Raw genomic sequence first — 25,186 nt, 5'->3', positions numbered from 1 at the left:
ATAGTGTCATCAATGGGTATAATACGTTGGTCACAAATTGTGCTTACCAATAAACGGCCCGTTCCAAAACTGACGCCCAAAGTCATCTTTTAGTGTGAACCTAATGTTCGATAATGTGAACGACGTGTGGGTTTGTATGCAAACCCATGGGGGCGAGGTACAAAAAATATTTGTGCAAGGGTCCGTGTAAGGAAAAATCAAATGAAAACACTTGTGAAAACATCGTTTCTCAGTAACAGACCTTCGTGTCTTCCCTCCTCCGGGTGTTCGTTTTCCTGCGGATACCACCGAAAACCGAAATTATAAGGGGGCTTGCCCTACAGGCAGCCAAGTAACTAGCCATATGGCTCAGTGTAGTTACCATGTAAAATAAATCGTCAATTTTTATGAAAAAGAAGTAGTCTGTGTAATACATTCAATTTTCTATGAAAGGATTACTGAAGCAAGACATAAAAAGATTATGCAAATATAATTTGTCAAAGAAAACATCCATATCCTTTTACAACATTCTAGAGTGTCATTTATCACCATGTTATTGTTCGTGGTTTTGAAAAATGACTACCAAGCACATTCCATATCAGCCGCCAACATTTTATGGCAAAGAACAGGGAAGATTTACTTTCAATATCACCAAGCTTATTGGGAACCGAGAGCATTTTTTTCCTCATTATGCAATGGAAGTGTGACAGTCGCCATAAGTGTCAAAAGATTTGGAAAAAATGATGGTTCGTCAGGTCAACTAACTTGTACTTCTACAGTGCTTATATTATGGTCACTAAATATTCTCTTTTTAACGTTTCTTAACTGTGTTTTTTTGGAGTGATTGTGCACTGTTCAACAGCAGTTTTTAACCAATAAACATTCTAGCTTTATCCGTTCATTTCAAGACTACTACTTCGTGACCACCACGTGCGCACGCGACTGATTTCAATGACGTGTCCTTACACGGAATCTGTACAGATCTGTAGTGAACTAAAACAAGAAATGCCCAGTGCGCGAGGCATTAATTATGTCTGACTTTAGTATAGTCTTATAGAAGCCAACTATTGTCCATGGCGTTTGCACAGATAAGTTTTCTCAAAGAAAAACTGCAATGAAATGGTTGATGTACGGCCATCAATGCAATGTTTATCTTGAAGGTGAACTGATGTCCTACATGCAGGCTTCTAAAAAGGGCTTGACAAATTGTTTGAAATGTATAGATTTGACCACTGGACCGTGGAAATGTAGTTGACCTTAAAATTCTCAGGACATGAGGTGAGTCCACACTTTTATGGTGCTAAATTCTTGAGCGTCTTGATGAACAAATGAGACTGGGTTTTCTTATTGCAAGTTAATTTTTACAAAGTTTTATACAACCTGTTTGAGAATAAATGATGTGAAACACATGTCTAACACCAAAATGTAGAAAAACTATGCTGATTACATCTTGAATTTGTGTCCCTGTCCCAAAATCATAATTTCGAGTGCCGCTCTTGCAAGTTCAAATCATAATTTCGAGTGCCACTCTTGCACTTCTATTATTTTGACGTGAACTTTGAAAATTGCGAAAATTAAAACCTACAAAGTATATTATTACAGAGTGGGAATTAGTATTTTTGTCTGAGACGCAGTCATTTGAATGTATAGATCTTCATAATCTGAACAATACAAATGCACTTTATTTGTGTCAATGTAGTTAGCACAAAAGTACTAACAGTGAGGACACTATTTTTACGTATCCAACTGGAGACAGGACTGCATGCCATTTCATGTGCGGGGGTCATCCGAGTCAAGCGAAGGTCTAGCTGCACGCAGTGCTTAGGAAGTACTTTCATTTCTCAGTTATTTCAAAATCCTGAGTATTGATCCAGCCCCAGGAATCGAACCTGCGACCTCACACTCTGCAGTCAAGCGCTCTACCGACTGTTTTTATCCGGCCGCTGTCGCAACTCCAAATCGTCTTGAAACGTCAGTCTTATTTTAAAAACACAAAAGTAATATTCTTTTTGATCATCAAAATAGTCTTTGTTCCTAGGCTACTAGATACTAGAAAACAATAAAATTTACAGGGAACATTATGCCCATCAATTCATTTTAAAATGCAAACCTCAAACCTTGTAAAGGACATTTTTTTACCGGACTTCTATACCAATTTTAAGTCCATAAATTTCAAATACAGCAGCAAGTTGGAAGTGTATTAAGTAAAAGAATAGAGAGGCCCTCCATAAGCTTTTTCAACTGTTGAGTTTACATCACATCGGACAGAACGCCTTTAATTCAGTTGCCAAGGTTGAGAGTTATTTTTTGAAAACTATTGAAGGTGTAGCTTCGTTAGGTCGCAAATATGTTCCCCACGAAGCAAACGCGTAGGGTTTACTTATGCCCCTTTCCAAAAGGCAGAACTGACGGGCCAGACCACTCATTTTGACAATGAAAAATGCTTTTTTCCAAGAGTTTTTTTTTATGAAAACCCATCTCCGTCGTGCGTACTATTTAAGATTTGATTGATCTGGCTGGATAGTTTTGATTAAAAGTGAAATTCTCGTTATGACTGGATTTGTAAGGCCGGTCATTATGACAAATGGAAAGCGCCCTTAGACAGCGGTTTAGGAAATGTTTGGACCTTCAGCTGATCTCTTCCTTAGTGGGTTATTTTCAGAAGAAGGTGCCTTCATGAAACGAGTTCTGGATAACTGTCGTTTACATAAAAGCGTTCGGCAATCTGAAAATGGCTTAGAAGTCAATTTTGTTCAACACTGGCTAAACTCCGTCTACATAACTGGCCCTTAAAGTCAGAGAACCTCGTGTCTTTGCGAAATATACATTTGCTCGCTCTTGACGTTTTTAGGCGCTCACTATGGACATTTCGAGACGGCCAAAGTTTACCGTAAGCATTGAGATAGGTGGTATTCCAAATTTACGAAATAGATTTCTAAGTCATATAGAGAGATCCATTTTAGACAATTTGACTTGTTTGGAAATATGCCGACTACAAGGAAGCTACAGATTTCTCCAACATTTCCTAGCCTACCTAGCACTCTTTCCCACTTCTTAACATACGCACTAGTAACTACCTTATTAAATACCTTTTACGTCCACACTTCTACTAGTTTGAACATTTCCAATCCAAAAACGTGCCGTTCTGCACGGCTGAAAAACGACTGCGTATTTGCGTTGATCTGCGGCAAAAAACGGAACGCAGGCTCACCCTCAGCGCCCGTTCAAAATGGCTGCCGTTTTGCGGGAAATAAACAGGCGGCATTTAAATCGAAACAACAAGGTCACGTTTGAAAATATAAAAATTTCAACCAACATTTTGGAAAGAAAAAACAATTTTCTAAAAATCTGGAGGGTGTAGAAATTGTGAAAAAATTGTTTTCGCGCCGAAAATGGCGTATCGCGTAAGTGAAGTTGCGAACCTGGCTAATTTCAACTTTTATCGGCAATGCTTACAACACTGTGTTGGCTTTTTCTGGCCATTTTGCCGGCTTTTCTTGGATGTTGGTTTGCTGGTAAAACTAGGAATGCCAAAGAGGCTTGTTATGACGATACAAAGCGCTTACCACCAGGGCTATCGAGAGCTGCTAACGTACCGAAGCACACAACAGTTTGCCTTAGACATCGACGAAAAATCGAGTGACAAGACAGTCACCGCTCTGAACCTTTTCAAGAAAACCACTCTGCTTTCTCTTTGTGTGTATAGTTCAGTACTAAGACAAACAATTCTCAGTGACCACAACTTGAGTTCATTAAAGAATCGAAATTCAATATGAAATGTATATTTCTACTATTTTAATTCGTAATCTTTTTGTGTGCATACTTTTTGTGCTTTTTTGAATAGAATATATAATAAGGTAGATCAAACATTATTTCTCGAGTTCAATACTGATTCAACAGTTCAATAAACTCCACAATCATAATTGGTTGCTGAATATTTTAGTAACATTTTAGTACATTTTAGTAACAGGGTTTGCAAGATACAAGAGGGGAAAGGGGGTTTAAGAAAGAAAACAGGTGAAGGGAGTGGTGTTTGTTTGAGTAAGAGGCATCCTACTGCTTGGCGTTGTACATTGGCTTGTGAAGAGTATAAATGCGGACATTGCAGCACTCTTACTTATTCTCTTGCTTGTTCAAATAGTGGTTTCCACTAGGCCGCTTTCCATTTTACATCGACCCACAAATGGTATCAGTAGATAACTGGTCATTAATCTGCCTCCTTATCCGGAATCCTTACTACACTGTAGAATTTTTAGTCTCATGGCTGTCACTCCATCCTTTACATGACCGTGACTTTAAAATGATTGTGACTTTAACATGGGCAAGGTTATGATAGTTAAAACGTTTTTTTTTTTCATTTTCCTTGCTTGCTTTAAGCTTAACTATAATAGTTATGTTTAGCTTTATCATGTTTATTTATGAACTTTTTGTTGTAGGAAAAGGTATGGCCAAGTAAATACTTAATTTACCATATTTACCCTTCACCTTAATTTTCAGTGAGTTTTGAAAGAGAGGAAAGGAAAGCATGTAGAAAAGACATTGGACACGTCAAAGAAATAAGAGCAAAAGGACAAAATGCAATAAAAAAATAAAAAAGGGAAGAAAATCTCTAATCTCTAAAACAATTGAGTTTTTAAATAATAGTTCTCCCTGATTTTATTAGAGAAAATTCCATTCCTCTAAAGCCCACCACCTTTATATTAGTTTCAACCACAATTCATTCCATGGTAGCCACAGCCATTGTTATGGCAAAAATATTTTACACATAATTATTTGCTGTTTTGCAAAATCTGGTCTGCCAAGCGAAATAGCTGTCCAGCCATTACATGTAAATGCAGCTGGCAGCCACCCACGTGGCCTCTACAGTAGTGCTCTTTATCTGGGCTGCCTTCTTCATAAGTTTTTTCTATTTTTCTTCTGTATCTTCTTGTTTTTTAAATTCCAATCCCGCTTCCTGTCTCCACCACAAGCACTGCCTCTCCGATTTCATTTTCTTCTTGCGGTGATATAAACTGGAAATATGGATTACCAAAGGAGCCAGTAATTTTCAACTAGCTAGTTTTGCATTGATGAAATATATAAAACATAAGGGGCCAACCATCGAACTTTTGAGGGGGGTATGGGTGATTTCAGAAAAAAAATCCTGCGGACAGATTTTGAGGGATAAAATTATTGCAAGGAAATAACTGGTAAAAAAATCCCTACACTGAAAAAAATATTTTTCACGGCGTACAATGCCGGGGGAAAAATCTTACACCGTTGTATGTCAGGGAAAAATTCTATTACCAGAGGTTTGAGGAAAAAATTATTACACAAACAAAATCACAAATACCCCCTCTCAAAAGTCAAATGGTCGGCTTCTAAGTTAAATTCCAAAAATGAGCTCATCATTAACAAGCAGTAAAGATCACGCGATAAGAAAATGTTGATTGCCTTGTCTTGTCAGGAGCTCAGAAAGATTTAGAAGAAGAGAAACATGTCAAAAAATTTGTCAGCTACAAAATCTCCTAAGATACACGATCCAATGCCCACCAAACTAGTTCTGCAGAATACAGTTACTTTAAGCTGGAGGGTGAAATTGGGCGAAGGTAAGACACATGATCACGAGTAAAGCTTCCTTCTACATGTAAGAAGACTTCCCGAATTGAGATAATAATAATAAAAAGAAGAAAGTTCTTTTTACAGATGGCCTATGTCGCATAATGTGGTTTTCAATGGGGCACTGCATAAAAGATAAAAAGTACAGTACTAAAAATGACAAAATATTAAAATAGATAAACCAAAAAATGTCTCACTAAGCGAACTTATTGAGATTTAAAATGTTTATTTAAGTAATGAAAATTTAAAACGCATTGTAAGGTAGACATCTCATGTCTTCTGGAAGGGAATTCCAGTCTGTCGATGCACTATTAAAGGATCTGAGTAGACCCCAGTTCATGTTTGATCTAATAGATCTAATAGTTTCCTTGGAGCGGGTGTTATGGCTATGATAGTCTGAGCCTCGATTAATCATACTGTTTCTTTCGCTGTCAATAATAAAATTATGCAAAAAAAAAACACCGTTGCATTAATCTTCTGGTTGATAGATTCATTCAGTTTAGATCTAGAAGTGCTTGAGTTGAAGAAGAATGCGTCGCTCGATCCAGAACTAGCTTGGCTGATTTATTCTGAAGAACTTGAATAGAAGCCACTAAAACTTTGTTATTTTTGTCACCCCATATGATACTTGTATATTCAAGAATAGGAATGACCATTGTTGACACATAGATCCTTCTTGCATAAACTGGGAGAAGATGCTTGATACGTTTTAAGACACCTACTCTCTTTGCTATTTTACTTTGTAGTTGTTCAATGTGGTCATACCAAGTAAAAGATGTTAGTTTATGATCACTCCAAGATACTTGAATTTGGTAACGTTCTTCAATTGATCGTAAAAGAACCCACACCACTGTTCTAAAAGAGTAGGGGACGTAGACTCCGGTGTTGTGGTCAACCTTCACTCATCACATCATTCACGTCATGGGTTGGGTGGGTACAGTGAGCTCACAAATAGACTTAGAGCGGCTGCCAGTGGCGCCTTTGTATGCTGACGTCCGAGCTTACTGTTCACATGTTAAAATGTATTGAAAGAGGGCACGTCTGTCGTCCTCTCATCCACGACTCTTCATTCATATATTCATCGACACGTATTGCCATGTATAACCATGTATTGCCGTATATAACAATTTATTGCCATGTATAACCTTGTATAACCATGTATGGCCATGTATTGCCATGTATTGACATGTATTGCCACGTATAACCATGTATGGCCTTGTATTGCCTTGTATAGCCATGTATTACTGTTTTGCAATGTATTGCGATGTATAACCATGTATTGCTATGTTTAATTTTGCCATGTTTTGCCAAGTATAACCATGTATGGCCGTATATTGCTATGTTTAACCATGTATGGCCATGTATTGCCATGTTTAACCATGTATTTCCATGTATAACTATGTATTGCCATGCAGAACCATGTATTAACATGTATTCCCATGTATCAACATGCATTGCCAGTATCACCATGTATACCCATGTATTGCAACGTATAACCATGTATTGGGATATATAGCTATTTAGTATATACTAAAACAATGATAGTTTAACAATGGATAGTTTCGCGCTCTGATTGGCTACTCAAAGTCAGGCTGTCCAGTACTATTCACTGTTTCACCTCCAATTCCTCCGAGCCAGCGACGCCAAACTCGCGTAAGTTACGAGCAAAATGTGTAGTCGCTCCGAGATAGTTTTCCCCGAAGTACCCAGTAATATCGTGTTCGTTACCGCGCGCGCTTAAAAGCAGAAACCTCTCATCGCCTTGTTGGAGAACGGAGAAACTTCTCGTCAAACTTTAATTGAAAACCTCCTGGCTTTCGGAAAACGAGGAAAAACGATGGGAAGATCCTACTTATGTAACAATGATATTGGATTATGGAATAAAATGGGTGGCAAATATTTTGGATTAAATTCTTAATGCTATGTTTCGATGTGGATAACTAATATGGATAACTATCGAAAACGCATGCGTGGGCCATATACACACGTTATTAAGAAGGGGAAAATTGTAAACGTTAGCCATCTTTTATATTCTACCTTGAAGCCGGTAAAACAGAACTTATAAATTACGAAATACGTGCGTTGTACCGTTCGCGATAGCCGAAGTAGGTCAGAAATGTCTTGAAGCAGTACCCACACTAACATATGAACCCTTAAACAGCTGCATTACTACACTCACCGTTTGATACTCATGAAGATGTTTCAGTTTATGCTCCTAAACACTTTAAGCCGTAATAAAAGTGGAAACAAATTGTGAAGAATCAAGATGGCGGTCTCAAAGTGCACTTGTTTGTCGTGTTTAGATGCCAAAATCTCATTGGTTCCCAGGCATCAACTCATAGTACCTTCAACCTTATTGGCCCCTGACATCCGAACACACAAACAGGGGCACCCAACGACAGTTTCCTCCTAAATACGTTGAAAACACTTTTTAGGCTATCTAGAGTAGTTTTAGATCTGTCTGAAAAGCATTGCAAGTGACGCTATAAAATTTGCATCTGTTCGGTCATCCTAGGGGAACTTGAGTCTTTTCGAAATTATATTAGATCTTGAGTATTGTTTTCCCGAAAATGTTTGATGCAATTTGACGTAGTACGAAAGTGAAACAATCTCGGATTCCCCTCTCCATCACATTTTTGAATCAGGAAAATTTCAGGTTTCCTTTTTTCCACAAAAAATAGCCTAACGTGGGAAGTGAAATATGAAAATTGAACTTTGGAAAATCGTCGGGAATTCATTACATAAGCTTCGAAAATTGCACATGAACGAAACGGTCTAGTAGTTTTTAACCTTCCTCAAGCTATAGAAACTTCTAGGCAATTTTTGCTTCTCCGAACAGATATTTTACAAAAAAAGGTCGAAAAGGGTCGTTGGGTGCCCCCGACACAATGCCACAAAGATACAAACGCTTAGGCCACTGACACTGACACTGACACTGACTACTGTAGCAAGACTGATTGAGGTTAAACATAAGCGTATGGAGAAGAGCTGTTCGTCTTAAAGGGTCTGTTTGCGTTTCACTGCGTTAATAAAGATAGACTGTGCGATCAGGCAGCATTTTCCAGGGGCACCCAACGACGGTTTCCGCCCAAATACATTAAATACACTTTTTAGGCTGTCCAGAGTACTTTTAGATTCTAAGCAGTGCGATAAAATTTGTATCTGTTCGGTTATCCTAGGGGAACTCGAAATTACAAATGCTTCAGTATTATATTCAAGAAATTTTTAGAGCAATTTACAACGTATTACGAAAGTGAGAGTTGTTTTGTGCTGCCAAAAATAGCCTAACTTAGGGAAATTAAACTTCAGAAGTGAATGAATGGAACGGCCATCTGGAATTTTTTAGCTGTTCTCAAGTAATATAGAAAATTCTAGGTAATATTTGCTTCTCCGAACAGACATTTCCCAGAAAACAGTCGTTGGGTGCCCCTGATTTTCCTGTTTGTACAGGCTAAACGAGCGCTACGTTGGCGTTGCTAAAATTTGTGAAGATCGCACCTCTTCTCGTAATTACTTAAAGAAGCTTACAGTCTGGAATTTCTCTCTAGTTCATCAATACTCTTCTTAAAGCGAAGACCATTCACAAGGTTGAAGCTGACATCAAAGACTCGTCTTCAGGAATTGACCTCCATGTGCTGTGCTTGTGACAGTCGCCTGTTGTTTTAACACCAATCGGAATCTTTCGCGTAAGATTGCTTTGCTTCCAAAGAAATTTATTTCAAGGCTATGCGGTTTGCGGGGTCTTTTGTTGTACAATGAGATGCAAATGAGCATGAGGTGTTTTTCTTCAATCGATCACGTACTAGGCAGGGCCTGTTTGGGCCTGTTTACAAAAGGAGCCCAGTGATTATCGTTTTGATGCTCACATTTAACTACGTATTTCAACAACGGGCCTAAACGTTAGGACCGTTAAAATGGTCACTATTTGCAGTGTAATGTACAGCACTACAGGAGGGTACACTGCAAGTCACATTTTAGGATTCCAAGTTAGAACAATCAACACTGTCTCGAGAAAGTAAGACTGTGAGCTATATTCAGTGATAAGCTGTTTTTATTTTTCTTTACGTGTTACATGTAATACACATAAATTAATTGTAGTTTATTTGGGCTGAATATCGTTGGCTGATATAATGGATGTATTAAAAAACATCTAAACCTTTTTATAAAAGTTGGTAAAAACATATTTTGCTGAACGAAAATCTCATGCGATTTACTTATCAGACAGTAAATTTGCTGTAATAAATACTGAAATATATCCGTCAATTAAAATCTTGTCAACATACCCTACTAACAAATTTAAAAATTCCAAATAGCCAAAAACCAATAATCAAGCGAGATAATTCTTCAGGCCAAAGCGTTTCCACGAAACTTTAACTTGTCGATAGCTGTTTCACGTATTTTTATTTATTTATTTGTTTCCCGAGCTAAGCTCCTTGCTTAAACTTATAAACGTGGCCTTGGCTTTGCTCTAAGAGGACTGCGTTGTTTTGTATAATTGATAACTTTCGATTTCAGTTAACAACAAATACTTTTTTTGTTTAAGGTTAAGTATTGATAAGACCTGATAGCAGCTCTTTTTTTGTTGTTGTTTGCTTGTTTTTTTTCTTGTTGTTGTTGTTGTTTTTTTTAATGGGACTCGTTTTGAATAACTTTGAGGCTATTATGTATTCAGTTTCTTTTGTCTAGTAAACTGAACTTTTGCATTTAACATGAGATTGCTCTAACAACAAGTAAATTCTTCTCAACCGTACAATTCGCGTCGTAGCGACTGCAGTAACAGAAATCATTCAAGAACCAGGCTTTTCCTGAACAGTCACAGATTCTTTGGTTCTTCATCTCTACTGTGAGTCTTGGCTAAACAAAGGATGTCGGCATATCGGACAGTTTCGTCTGAAACACAGAGGCAAACAAATTAAATTTAACACTTCGGTCTCGGGCTTGAAAAGAAGTGGAGAGAGCTGCGGAGACTCTCCTCTTAGCGAGTCTTCATTTTTTGGAGATGATCAACCCGAATACAATTTAAGGAAAAACGCAGACAAATTCTATCTGTTTAATCAGTCTATTACCGGTAGCACAAAGAGGGCAGATAACTTTTTTACATTTCGATATTTTAACTAGCATGATTAATTCAGTTTTTTTTCTGCAAGAGAGTTTTAATAAACAATAATTATTACTATTATTACTAGATACAGGAGGCGGGATATAGGGGGTTGAGAGTTGATGTACGCCCTTGATCCTTGGGGTTTTCTCTTGGTACTCCGATTTTTCCATCTCCTCAAAAACAACATTACCGAATTCCATTTCAATCGGAAATGGCCTGGTAGATGAAGCGTGCTATCATTAGCTATCAAATCATTACTATTTACTATTTACTATTATTATTTATTTATATTTATCTACTGCTGTTGGCCACTTACACTCCGTTCTGAATCATAGCAATGGCACACTCCTTATGGACTTTGTGGGAGCATGGTAGGATCTGACAACCGCTGAACGCATCCTGTGTAGAGTACAGAAAGTTGATTTAATTTCAATATATACTACTAATTGAGAAATTTCTGCAATTTGATTGGCTTAGAGCAGTGGTATTTCAGCTTAATTTGAAATGCCTACATGTGGAAATTACAAAACCTTTGTGGGTAGTAGTCTAAACAAATAATAGCATGATTTGTACGTGATATTTGGTATAAATACCACTCGTGATATTTCAAAATTGTCTCAAATTTCACTCGCCTAACGGCTCGTGAAATTACGTATAACAATTTCGAAATATCGCTCGTGGTATTTATGCCAAATATCACTACAAATCATGCTATTACCTATACAAACATCAGTTAAGACTCTTTTCCGCCTAGCTTGATTTCAGTGAACAAAAGGCATGTACTATAAATATGGTGGCACACTCTTCCTTGCTATTGTTCAAACTGGGTTTGCAAAAACTATCTGTCAGAAACGTATAAAGGTTTGTTACCTCAAACACAAAGGTTTTATTTGTGGTTGAAATTAAGCAGTCAATGTTTATGCAACTGTCAGTTGAAAAAACGATACCAGGGATGCTAATAACGGAACATTTAAACGACACTTAAAGGGAATTTAACAGCGCTCATTTCACCGTCCCTGAAGACATTTGAAATATTTAAAGGGAGTCATTACTGCAGTGCACCATACCAAACAAAACACAACTTGGTCTCTGCCACACACTTACTTGTCACTTTTTTTTTCGTCTCCGTTATAAACTTCCGCACATGCAAGTTAAGCAACGATACAAGTTTGAACCTTAGCTCGTCATGCCATTTTATCAGTTCTGTTTCCAAAGTGGAAAATAGTCAGTCTCCACTTACCTCTAAACATATACAACACTCGTCGTGTCCAGAATCTGGCCTGCACTTATGTTTCCCTTCAAGTCGTTTGTCCAGACACACGTTGCAAACATCACAGTGAAACGATTTGTCCTTGTGTATCCTGTTCAAGACAAAAAACAAAAGATTTATAGATGTTCGTCCGTTTTAGGTAAACGAAACGCTTACAGAGCCAAAAAAACTTCAATGACATCTCATCAAATTTGTAGTGACGCACAAAAACAGGTCCCAGTTATGCACCTGACTGAAGTCGTATCTAGGTTTAAATATTTTAAAACTTTCACCCGGCCCAGATGTTTGCAGTTTTAAGTATTATCAACGCTGACTTAATCGCAGTGCCAGAGCCAGTATGTTTATTTCAAAATGCAATCACGTCCTTTGTTTTAGCCCAACAACCAACGACTCTACAAAACTAACCGCAATCAAGAGAGAGAAGGACTGATTTGTCTTAACCAATCCCTTGAGTCCTTTGAATATTGCCTGTATTATTTGAGAGGAGCTCACAAATTGTTTGTCCTTAATAAATCGACATCTAAAACGGGCGGTAAAGAAATAATTAAAATTGGTTATAACTAATTATCGGAACTCCTGTCAGTAACAACTTACCGACAAATACCACATTTATCGCAGTGAAATGGGTTCTTTCCCACCCCGGTAAAATGTTTGCATATGAAACAGAAATACGCTGACATTTGTTCGCCGCAGCCACTGCAATACTGGCTTCCTTCATTGATCTAAATTTAACAAAAAAGAGAGAAAAAGAGACGGAAAGGAAACAGTTAGTTACGACAAGTGCAAAAACATCTTCAAGTAGAGTATGAAACACTGTGAGCTGCACACTCTAAGTGATACGCTCTGTTAGAAATGTTCATATCCTCATCTTTCCAAGAGCTTTTCTGCAGTATTCATCACTGTTGAGATTTAATTGTGACAGACACTCACCTCTTCTTCGTGTCCACATACGCCACACTTGACATGCGTCGCATTGTTCGCCTTCCTGTCATCAGTATCACACGCCCCCGATGTATTGTGACAGCGATGACACGGGTAGAATATTCCACAGCAAGGAAACTTAACAAGGCAACGCCGCTGATAATGCTCGCACTGCCATCGCGGGCTCTCTTGGACAGGCGCCCGTTCTCCCCCAAACCACCTTGTATCCCTGTCTTCATTTTCTATCTGTTCGCTCCTGTCTCTTTCTTCTCTTTCCCTTATTTCTCTCTCTTGCCTTTCTCTCATTTTTCTCTCTTCCCTTCCCCTTTCTTCTCTTTCTTTCCTTTCTCTCTCTTCTCTTTCTCTCCTTTCTCTTTCTTCTCTTTCCCTCATTTCTCTTGCCTCTCTTTCTCTTTGTTCTCTCATCTCTCTTTTCTTTCGCGCTGCCTCACGCTGCGCTTTTGTTCTTTCTTCTCGTTCTCTCATAACCCTTTCAACTACTGCGCATGCCTCCGCTACCTTGCGTTCCAGTGCGGCAAGTGAGGGGTCATCCGGGAATTCCAGTGATGATGCATCAGTACCAGCTCTCTGCTCCTCTATTCTTGAAGCAGATGAAATGATAGGTTGTTGGTTTTCTGTAAAGGAATTGGGTATGGAAGGCTCCATGAAACGTTCTTGCAAATTTTCAGGCAACACATTGGATTGGTAGCTGTATGAAGGTACACTCTGAGATTGTACACTCGCAGTAGGCTGCCACTCCGTGACTGGGGTGGTGACGCTGGGACATACCACGGGCGCATGCGATTTTACTGTAGGCAAACTTGGTACAGGTGGCCCATCGCGTACAGGAATCCCACCACAAGTGGGACTATTTACATGCAACCCATAAGAATGATTGGCCGAGTAACGCCACTTGGGTTCAGAAGCGCTTGCCATCGCAGCATGTGTGTTAAATAAGCTACCAGATATGGTGCCATTTGTGGCTGGAAGGCTATCGGATATTCTGAGACCAGTGAACGCCTCAGCGCCACTTGCAAACCACGGATCGATAAGATTAAACGACTTCTGTTCTTGTAGATCAAAATTTGAGCTATTCATCTCCCTCGAAGGTTGATTCCAAAACTGCCAGTTACTTTGCCCCCCAGTTTGACTACCGACGACGGAAGGGTGCAGTCCACTCGAGAGACGCCATCGATGTCCAGTTTCAGAAGCGTCAGGAGGCGGCAGACTCCACATGGGCCATTCCGCAGGCGGCGTGGAATTTTTCGGAAGATTAAAATCACCAGGCTGCGAGGCATGCTGTAGACTTAGATCTGTCGTGTGCCGCGCAAGAAATTTGTGATTGATGCCTGTCGCCTCTAGAGATGGTATTCTACTTTTGTAAAGGTAATCTAATTCCGCCCAATTTCCTCGAGGTAATCTTGGTGACGACATCTTCGGTTTTAGGCTTGGTAGATAACTCGTCGTAGATACCTTTGCAGTGTGCTCATTACTCGTAAGCACCGTTTTCGCTCTCGCCCCTGGCAGCTTTTCGTTACCACTGTTGTCCCCCGCTGTAATTACGATTGCCTGAGATCTGACTTGGTCATCCAAGCCAGTGTTAACTGGTAGGCTAAAATTTGTTTCCTTGGTATCTAATTTAATATCTTGAATACTTTTCCCTGGCACATTCCTGTCTACAGGTAACGATATTGATTTGGTCAGAATGTAATTATCGTCATCAGGATCATTATTTTCTTTTTCATAACCAAAATTGTTTTTCCCAAAAAATCTTCCATGAGTACCATCGTCTCTATCACCAACTCTTTCATCACTGCTATCAATATTACCCTCACCACCTCCACCACCACTATGCCGGTTGTCAAGAGCATAGTGGTAGTGGGGGTGGTGAGGGTTATCGCAGCCTTTATCACCCTCTTCATTACGATCACCAGCATTTTCAACAATATCACCGTCTTTTTTATCACCATCGCCTCCATCATGATCATCGTCATCGTCTTCGTCATCATCTTCATCACTATTGCAATCAACATCAAAGTCTCCGTGCCTACCATCGAGTTCATTAGCACCACCAGTGTAACATTTAGCATCCTTCCCGTTGTTGCAATTCATGACATAATTTCCATCCTCGCTTTCATCTTCATCGTACACATCATCATCACCATTTCCGTTGCCTTCGACAAATGAGCATCTTGCCGATGCATACGTTCCATTGCCATCAGCAGCTTTGTTTCTGCGACAATATCTTTGATTTTTATCCTCGTCGAGTTCATCATCTTCTTCGTATCTTTCGGAATTCTCATATCGGCAATTTCCTCTCAAGTTGATGTGGTATTTATATCCGTTAGTAAGAGGAGTACTTCCCTCTGTGTTACTGCCAGAATTGCTACGATCATTTTGTTCTCGGCTATGATCAGTACACATCGTGTCTTCTCCAGTTACGACGCCAACAGCTTCTATAATAAAGAAGAAGAATAGGCCAGTTCGGAGGGTAATGGGTTCATGATAACCGTCACGAATATAGAGACATTAAGTGACCACTAAGCCCACTATGAGACTGTTGATCTAATCGCTGAAGTTACTGTAGTTGGTGTAGTAGCTGTAGTTGGTGTAGTAGCAGTAGTTGGTGTAGTAGCTGTAGTTGGTGTAGTTAGTGTAGTTGGTATAGTAGCTGTAGTTGGTGTAGTTGGTGTAGTTGCTGTAGTTGGTGTAGTTAATTTAGTTGGTGTCGTTGCTGTAGTTGATTTAGTTACTGTAGTTGGTGTGAGAGCTGTAGTTGGTGTAGTAGCTGTAGTTGGTGTAGTAAGTGTAGTTGGTGTAGTAGCTGTAGTTGGTGTAGTTAGTGTAGTTGGTGTAGTAGCTGTAGTTGCTGTAGTTGGTGTAGTAGCTGTAGTTTGTGTAGTTGCTGTAGTTGCTGTAGTTGGTGTAGTTAATGTAGTTGGTGTAGTTGGTGTAGTTGATGTAATTCCTCTAGTTGGTGTAGTTGCTGTAGTTGGTGTAGTTAATGTAGTTGTTGTAGTTGCTGTAGTTGATGTAGTTACTGTAGTTGCTGTAGTTGGTGTAGTAGCTGTAGTTGGTGTAGTTGGTGTAGTTGGTTTAGTAGCTGTAGTTGCTGTAGTTAGTGTAGTTAGCGTAGTAGCTGTAGTTACTGTAGTTGGTGTAGTAGCTGTAGTTGGTGTAGTTGATGTAGTCACTGTAGTTGCTGTAGTTAGTGTAGTAGCTGTAGTTGGTGTAGTAGCTGTAGTTGGTGTAGTAGCTGTAGTTGGTGTAGTAGTTGTAGTTGGTGTAGTAAGTGTAGTTGGTGTAGTAGCTGTAGTTGATGTAGTAACTGTAGTTGCTGTAGTTGGTGTAGTTAATGTAGTTGGTGTAGTTGCTGTAGATCATGTAGTTACTGTAGTTGCTGTAGTTGGTGTAGTAGCTGTAGTTGGAGTAGTAGCTGTAGTTGGTGTAGTAGCTGTAGTTGGTGTAGTAGTTGTAGTTGGTGTAGTAGCTGTAGTTGGTGTAGTAGCTGTAGTTGGAGTAGTAGCTGTAGTTGGTGTAGTAGCTGTAGTTGGTGTAGTAGCTGTAGTTGGTGTAGTAGTTGTAGTTGGTGTAGTAGCTGTAGTTGGTGTAGTAGTTGTAGTTGGTGTAGTAGCTGTAGTTGGTGTAGTAGCTGTAGTTGGTGTAGTAGCTGTAGTTGGTGTAGTAGCTGTAGTTGGTGTAGTAGCTGTAGTTGGTGTAGTAGTTGTAGTTGGTGTAGTAAGTGTAGTTGGTGTAGTAGCTGTAGTTGATGTAGTAACTGTAGTTGCTGTAGTTGGTGTAGTTAATGTAGTTGGTGTAGTTGGTGTAGTTGCTGTAGATCATGTAGTTACTGTAGTTGCTGTAGTTGGTGTAGTAGCTGTAGTTGGTGTAGTAGCTGTAGTTGGTGTAGTAGCTGTAGTTGGTGTAGTAGTTGTAGTTGGTGTAGTAGCTGTAGTTGGTGTAGTAGTTGTAGTTGGTGTAGTAGCTGTAGTTGGTGTAGTAGCTGTAGTTGGTGTAGTAGTTGTAGTTGGTGTAGTAAGTGTAGTTGGTGTAGTAGCTGTAGTTGATGTAGTAACTGTAGTTGCTGTAGTTGGTGTAGTAGCTGTTGTTGGTGTAGTAGCTGTAGTTTGTGTAGTAGCTGTAGCTGCTGTAGTTGGTGTAGTAGCTGTAGTAGGTGTAGTTAGTGTAGTTGGTGTAGTTGCTGTAGTTGGTGTAGTTAATGTAGTTGGTGTAGTTGCTGTAGATCATGTAGTTACTGTAGTTGCTGTAGTTGGAGTAGTAGCTGTAGTTGGTGTAGGAGCGATAATTGCTGTAGTTAGTGTAGTTTCTGTAGTTGGTGTAGTAGCTGTAGTAGGTGTAGTTGGTGTAGTAGCTGTAGTTGGTGTAGTAGCTGTAGTTAGTTTGTGTACTTGGTGTAGTTAGTGTAGTTGGTGTAGTTGATGTAGTTGATGTAGTTAGTGTAGTTGGTGTAGTTACTGTAGTTGCTGTAGTTCCATTAGCTGGTGTAGTAGCTGTAGTAGCTGTAGTTGGTGTAGTAGCTGTAGTTGCTTTAGTTAGTGTAGTTGGTGTAGTTAATGTAGTTTATGTAGTTAGTGTAGTTGGTGTAGTTAGTGTAGTTGGTGTAGTAGCTGTAGTTAGTGTAGAAGCTGTAGTTGGTGTAGTTGATGTAGTTAATGTAGTTGGTGTAGTTACTGTAGTTACTGTAGCTGGTGTAGCTGGTGTAGTAGCTGTAGTTGGTGTAGTTAGTGTAGTTGGTGTTGTAGCAGTAGTTGGTGTAGTTAGTGAAGTTCTTGTAGTTAGTGTAGTTGCTGTAGTTGGTGTAGTTGCTGTAGTTAGTGTAGTTGGTGTAGTTAGTTTAGTTGGTGTAGTTAGTGTAGTATGTGTAGTTGGTGTAGTAGCTGTAGTTTGTGTAGTTGCTGTAGTTGGTGTAGTTGGTGTAGTTAGTGTAGTTTTGTGTAGTGGGTGTAGTTTGGTGAACTTGGTGTAGTTTGCTGTAGTTTTCTGTAGTTGGTGTAATTTGGTGTAGTTTGGTTTAGTAGGTTTAGTTTGGTGTAGTTTTGTGTATTTGATGTAGTTTGGTGTAGTTTTGTGTAGTTGGTGTAGTTTGGTGTAGTTTTGTGTAGTTTGGTGTAGTTTGGTGTAGTAGGTGTAATTTGGTGTAGTTAAGTGTAGTTGGTGTAGTTTGGTGTGGTTGGTGTAGTTTGGTGTAGTTGGTGTAATTTGGTGTAGTTTGCTTTAGTAGGTTTCGTTTGGTGTAGTTTTGTGTAGTTGGTGTAGTTTTGTGTTGTTGGTGTAGTTTGGTGTAGTAGGTGTAGTTTGGTGTAGTTTTGTGTAGTTGGTGTAGTTTTGTGTAGTTGGTGTAGTTTGGTTTAGTAGGTGTTCTTTCGTGTGGTGTTGTGTAGTTGGTTAAGTTTGATGTAGGTGGTGTAGTTTGGTGTAGTTTTGGGTAAAAACTACACTAAATACACCAACTACACAAACTACACCAACTGCACATACTACACCAATTACATATACTAAACCAACAACATATACTACACCAACTACAGTAACTACACGAACTACACTAACTACACCAACTACACATACTACACCAACTACATATACTACACCAACTACACAAACTACACTAACTACACCAACTACAGCAACTACAACAACTACATATACTACACCAACTACACATATATACTACACTCACTACACCAACTACATATACTACACCAACTACACATACTAAACCAACTACACATACTACACCATCTACAGTAACTACACCAACTACACTAACTACACCAACTACACTAACTACATATACACCAACTACAGCTACTACACCAACTACAGCTACTACACCAGCTACAGCAACTACAGTAACTACACCAACTACACTAACTACATCGACTATACCAACTACAGCAACTACATCTACTACACCAACTACAGCTACTACACCAACTACAGCAACTACGGCAGCTACATCAACTACAGCAACTACACCAACTACACTAACTTCACCAACTACAGCAACTACACAAACTACAGCTACTACACCAACTACAGCAACTACAGCAACTACATTAACTACACTAACTACACTAACTACACCAACTACACCAACTACACCAACTACACCAACTACAGCAACTACAGCAACTACAGCAACTACACAAACTACAGCAACTACAGCAACTACACAAACTACACTAGCTACACCAACTACAGCAACTACAGCAACTACATTAACTACACTAACTACACTAACTACACCAACTACACCAACTACACCAACTACACCAACTACAGCAACTACAGCAACTACAGCAACTACACAAACTACAGCAACTACAGCAACTACACAAACTACACTAGCTACACCAACTACACCAACTACAGCAACTACACTAACTACACCAACTACACCAACTACAGCTACTACACCAACTACAGCAACTACGGCAACTACATCAACTACAGCAACTACACCAACTACACTAACTACACTAACTACAGCAACTACACCAACTACAGCTACTACACCAACTACACCAACTACAGCTACTACACCAACTACAGCAACTACAGCAACTACATCAACTACACCAACTACACCAACTACACTAACTACACCAACTACACCAACTACAGCTACTACACCAACTACAGCTACTACACCAGCTACAGCAACTACAGTAACTACACCAACTACACTAACTACATCGACTACACCAACTACAGCAACTACACTAACTACACCAACTACAGCAACTATACTAACTAAACCAACTACAGCTACTACACCAACTACAGCAAGTACATCAACTACAGCTACTAAAGTAACTACACCAACTACACTAACTACACCAACTACGCTAACTACACCAACTACACTAACTACACCAACTACACTAACTACAGCTACTACACCAACTACACCAACTACACCAACTACACTAACTACTCCTACTACAGCTACTACACCAACTACAGCTACTACACCAGCTACAGCAACTACAGTAACTACACCAACTACACTAACTACATCGACTACACCAACTACAGCAACTACACTAACTACACCAACTACAGCAATTATACTAACTAAACCAACTACAGCTACTACACCAACTACAGCAACTACATCAACTACAGCTACTAAAGTAACTACACCAACTACACTAACTACACCAACTACGCTAACTACACCAACTACACTAACTACACCAAATACACTAACTACACCCACTACAGCTACTGCACCAACTACATCTACTACACCAACTACACTAACTACACCAACTACAGCTACTACACCAACTACACTAACTACACCAACTACAGCTACTACACCAACTACTGCTACTACACCAACTACAGGTACTACACCAACTACAGCTACCACACCAACTACAGCTACTACACCAGCTACAGCAACTACATTAACTACACCAACTACACTAACTACATCAACTACACCAACTACAGCAACTACACTAACTACACCCACTACAGCTACTGCACCAACTACATCTACTACACCAACTACACTAACTACACCAACTACAGCTACTACACCAACTACTCTAACTACACCAACTACAGCTACTACACCAACTACTGCTACTACACCAACTACAGCTACTACACCAACTACAGTAACTACAGCGATTAGATCAACATTCTCATAGTGGGCTTAGTGGTCACTTAATGTCTCTATATTCGTGACGGTTATCATGAACCCATTACCGTTCGGAGTTCCAAAAACCCTCGCTTTTAAAATGAGGCCAAGTGCACAACCTTTCTTGTGAAAATGAGTTTTATTTGCACGAGAATGAAAAGTGATATCCTTACCAAAGGCTGAGCACCTAACCTCGTTTTGATACAGAGGCCCGAAACTCGGACATGGCCTCTTCAAACACCAGAAAGTTCAGAAAAATTTTCCGTGCTCCAGGTGGGAATCTAACTCACGATCCTCTGAGTTCTAGCTCAGACGCTCTACCACTGTGCTGCTAACTCTAATGGCGAGCTGAGTCGGAATTTAAATACAAGTACACCAGACTCTTATAAAGTAGTTGAATGAATATCTTGGACACCTGTCGGCATTGAGAAATAGATGAGTTAACCTGTTCCCTGGTAAGATAACAGCGAGTAACATCTTAGTTTTACAGATACTTTATAATACCAAACTCGTAGGGTTTTTCGTCCGCTCCATAGCATTCGCTCCTATGTTTACTCTAATTTTGTTGGAAACTGGCGCATAACCGCGGGCCCTATGGTTTGTCGCAAATCAGTGACCTATGAAAATTTGACGCGACCACCCGCTCCTCGCTTTATGAGGATGAGGTAACACTTCGCACAAAATTGATGGCAATCGTGCTTAATCATGGTTAAAGTGCTAAACAATGTTGTGCATAGATGAATTATAATGGTGCTACTCGATATTACCGATGTAAGTAGATATTCAAATGGCTTGTAAGTTATTCTGTCTACATATTCTGAAGGCATTCTCTGTCTCTAGGTGTTGATTTTATTAAGTACTGTTGGTGTTGTGAAGTTAACACGGTTTCGTCCATTCATTCCGGCTGCATGAAATTCCATTTTTCGCCCCTTTCAAGGAAACACACCTTTTGCCTTGTCTCCAGGCTGGGTCTTTTTTCCCAAATATTTTCAGAATTTTTAAGCCTTACTGTGGGGTTTTAGTATGAATCTGCTGGCCCCAGTGTGGACATTTTCTGTTTTACGAACATAGGTAAAAATGCCAAATGCGCAAGAAATGCACTAAGGAGTGGGTCGGAGAAGGGGGAATGGCCAAGTTTGAAATTGAGAGCAATTACCATTACCATTGTCAGCTCTGTGCAGTTGCTGTCAATATTAAAATAAACCTGTACTAATGAAAATAGAAATATGTCCATACCATCAGCTTCGTCATGTTTCAACACATCTCCAGGCCGAAAATTCACAATCTGTAGATCTCTTTCATACAGTTCTTGGCCGTAGTCTCTTTTCAACGCCTGACAGTTTTTGCACATTGATGCTCTTTCGTTGTAAACTGCACTATCGTTAACTGGTTGCTCACAGCAATGTAACTTCTTGGGGATGACTTCTCCGTTCTGAATATTGTCTGAGCGAGATTTTTGCTCCGTGGTTGCGTGCTATAAATTTCCTGTTTCTCTCAAATCAGTTAACTCTATACGTCCTCGTTAAACCTTTCCTTAAAAACAATAAAAGCATTATAAGGTTAGATAAAAGACCTGTTCTGTTTTCCTGAAGTTTTAATAATAATATTCGCCTGGATTTTTATTCATACTGTAATAAATATATCCCTTTTTCAAAGATTTCAACCTTGGCTCAAAAACAGTATTCCTTTTCAATAATATTGTATGTAGACTTAGTATTTCTGCTTTCATCTTTCAACTGCATGATAACAATTAGACGTGAAACGTCTTTCAAAACGAAATGATACATATATTTCTTTTTTACCTCAAGCTATTATTGTTATTTAGGTAATGCCACGTAATTCATCAGAAGTACCTGAATTTATATAAAAGACTTAAACGATGAAAATCGGCACACGCTTTTAAGCTAACAGCAGACCCTTGTTTAGTTCCGCTGAACTTTGTCTGTGCATGATGAAATCAACTTTTTCTCTGCATATGTATATTACCATACATGAGAGCAGTGTTTACAACTTAAAGATCGTTTGTGAAGAATGGCTGATTATGCTACGTGTTTCTAGAGTGCCATACAAATAGTTTTTTCTCTACCCTTCCTATAGAGCAAGATAACACAAATCACATCTGTGTAGTTCAGTGCAATGTGGTATAGTTCTTATTTTCATGGTTATGATTTGACGTTGACGGTTCAGCTAATGGAATTTGTAATGATACCTTACAGCAAAATTGTAACAATAAAAAGTTTGTAAACATATGTCCCATGACCGACTGATGGGCATGAGACCTAATATGATTATGGTACGCTTTCATACGAATTTTCGGCTGAGAAACTGAAAATTTTGAACTTTTAGCTATAAAAATAACACTACGTTTTCTGATACTGCATGCTTGTAAGATTTGTGAGAGGAAATCGATTTTGGGAGAATCAATTCTTTTAGAACAGTACTATAGTTTTAATGACATTATCAATACCCTGGTTCAAGAGCCGACGTTAACTTCTTTTTCCTCAAACGAACTTTAAGCAAGTGGACGAGCCTGACTGATTGGAAAATGGGGTGCTTTTCGAACCAATGACATCTACATGGCAGGCTTTCTCCAGGAGTCTCATGCAAAGTCTTCGTTGCAATTTTTTTTATTTTTATTTTTTGCTTAGTCAGAAAACAGTCATTTCTCAAGAAAGTTAAAAAAAGGGCCTTACGGCCTATTTCATCATACCTAAATCTAGCGAATAGGAAAAATGTCTCACGTACTAGGAACCTCCCACGCTTGTCACGCGTTCCTCCAAGAAAGCGTGACGAAATGCGTAAGTTTACAATTATGGTTGCGAAATGAAGCACAGCGTGCCCTCACGTTTTTCTTTTTGTTTGTTTGTAATTTCTGTTACATAAAGAGATTCGAGGTAAAAATTATGCTCATATTGCATATTCTTGGAAAGACTGCCTGGTAAACGCCACCACCGGAACCTTTCCAGGTCGTATAACTCAGCTATTACGTTACACTGTACTTTCTCCGGCTAACTTGCATCGCTTATTGTATCTACCAAGATATTTCGCGCTTTAGCCAATCTTAACAGGTAAAAGTACGTAACATTGTACGCAAAACAGTGAAGCGTCGTCACAACAAACATCGCCCGAGAGAACATAATCATTCACCGTGATTCTAGCCATCTTTACACGCGATTTTGCAGTTAGTGATTAGTGACCGGGTCGGCCTGGGTCAGTGATTGGAGATTAATTGCATCATAGCGACGGCCGGAAATACGTCTGTGTTCGCAGGCTAACTGCATCATTGCATCATGTATGTAGCTCCGTCTGACTCGCTGAAACGGAAAGGCATGCAATACCTTTTTGGGAGATGAAGGTTTCCATTTTAGACGCAAGTGTGGACATGATCGCAGACTGTCCAACCATCCCGATTTTGCTTGAAAATCCCGAATCCCAACCGGAATAAGAAAAATCCTGTTTTTGAAACCTGTTCTGATGATTCCAGACGAATTCTTGTGATATTCACACAAGAATGCATATCAGAGTATAAGTAATGAAAACTGGTACACCAGAAAACTTTAAAAATTTCATGAAATGTAAAATAAAATGGAATACTTGCGCGCGAAGCCACGTAAATAAGACTAAAATCACAATCGAATTAGCGAACATTTTAGACAAGAATTGTGCTCTCAGAAAACTAGAAATGGCGTCTCGGAGTATCAAGATTTCAAACTTTTCTTGGGGAGAATGATTCTAGAGCCCCCTACTGGCTCGCCCCTTCGGCGCACTTCTCAAAAAATATCCCGATTTTACCTACTCAAAAGGTTGGACAATCTGTGATCGATATAAAGTGTTCGAGCACAGTGCAACCACGTGTTACACACGAGGCAAGTAGTCCCGGTCTTCTTTTTTACTCCAAATGATGGATAGCCTTACCTACTTAGTAAACTCACTGGCCTTATCCAGTTGTTGAGCAGTTTATGATACGATCCTTGTAATACGCAGGATAGAGATATTTTGTGTGGTTAGCAATGTGATCCGCTATCTGTATTTTTGTAAAGTAACTGAGGTGATAGCCATGATTAGTACCTTCGAAACACATCCTCTAACAGAAAAACGCCGTGGAGTACATGTAGGTCCTGGTCATCATGTTTGTAACGTAACTTGTGATGCTACTCACGTGCTCCATGCGGCCCATTTCGTATCATGCAGGATGGGAATCCCCACGGACTTGGCTTCTTCCTCTTCCTCGGTGAACGTACCAGCTATCTTTCAGAAGCGTTTGTGATTCATTGAAATACCCCTTAATCTAATTAAAGTACAAATGATTCAAGAAAAGCTTCGCAAGGAACTGCTGCTAAGGTAAACTCAATGACCATCTCATTTGATACTGTTCTTGAATTGCGAAATCTTGCTTATTTGCCGAAACAATTGTGCTGGGTCAAAAGTGACGTGACTGAAAACTAGTTGTCTGTGTGTAATGTAGATCCGGTTTAATCATGGATATAACCAGTACATAACAATGCCCTGCTTACTAGTCAGGAACGTTCAGGTTTGGCCAAGTATCGACAAGAAGAGGTGGACATGGTCGTAAATCTCGTATATCGGTAATCCTCCGACTTCAGCCGGGGCCTCTTCGCAGTGTTTTCCTTGTTAAGTT

General features: G+C 39.4%; 1 protein-coding gene across 1 annotated transcript; it reads right to left on the bottom strand.

Annotated features, from left to right (window-relative positions):
• Nucleotides 1–10,261: 10,261 nt before the first annotated feature.
• Nucleotides 10,262–15,338, bottom strand: LOC140943925 (uncharacterized). The gene is made up of 5 exons (XM_073393037.1): nt 12,879–15,338; nt 12,543–12,670; nt 11,919–12,039; nt 10,995–11,077; nt 10,262–10,467 (listed from the first exon to the last, which is right to left on the bottom strand). Exons 1-5 carry the CDS (start codon nt 15,291–15,293, stop codon nt 10,416–10,418), a joined length of 2,799 nt encoding a protein of 932 aa, XP_073249138.1. The 5' UTR covers nt 15,294–15,338; the 3' UTR covers nt 10,262–10,415.
• Nucleotides 15,339–25,186: the final 9,848 nt, after the last annotated feature.

Source organism: Porites lutea, chromosome 1 (genome assembly GCF_958299795.1).
Source record: "Porites lutea chromosome 1, jaPorLute2.1, whole genome shotgun sequence".
In the NCBI taxonomy this organism is placed as follows: Eukaryota; Metazoa; Cnidaria; class Anthozoa; order Scleractinia; family Poritidae; genus Porites; species Porites lutea.
The sequence above is the reverse complement of the archived record's forward strand: the minus strand, read 5'-3'. Positions and strand labels throughout refer to the sequence as shown.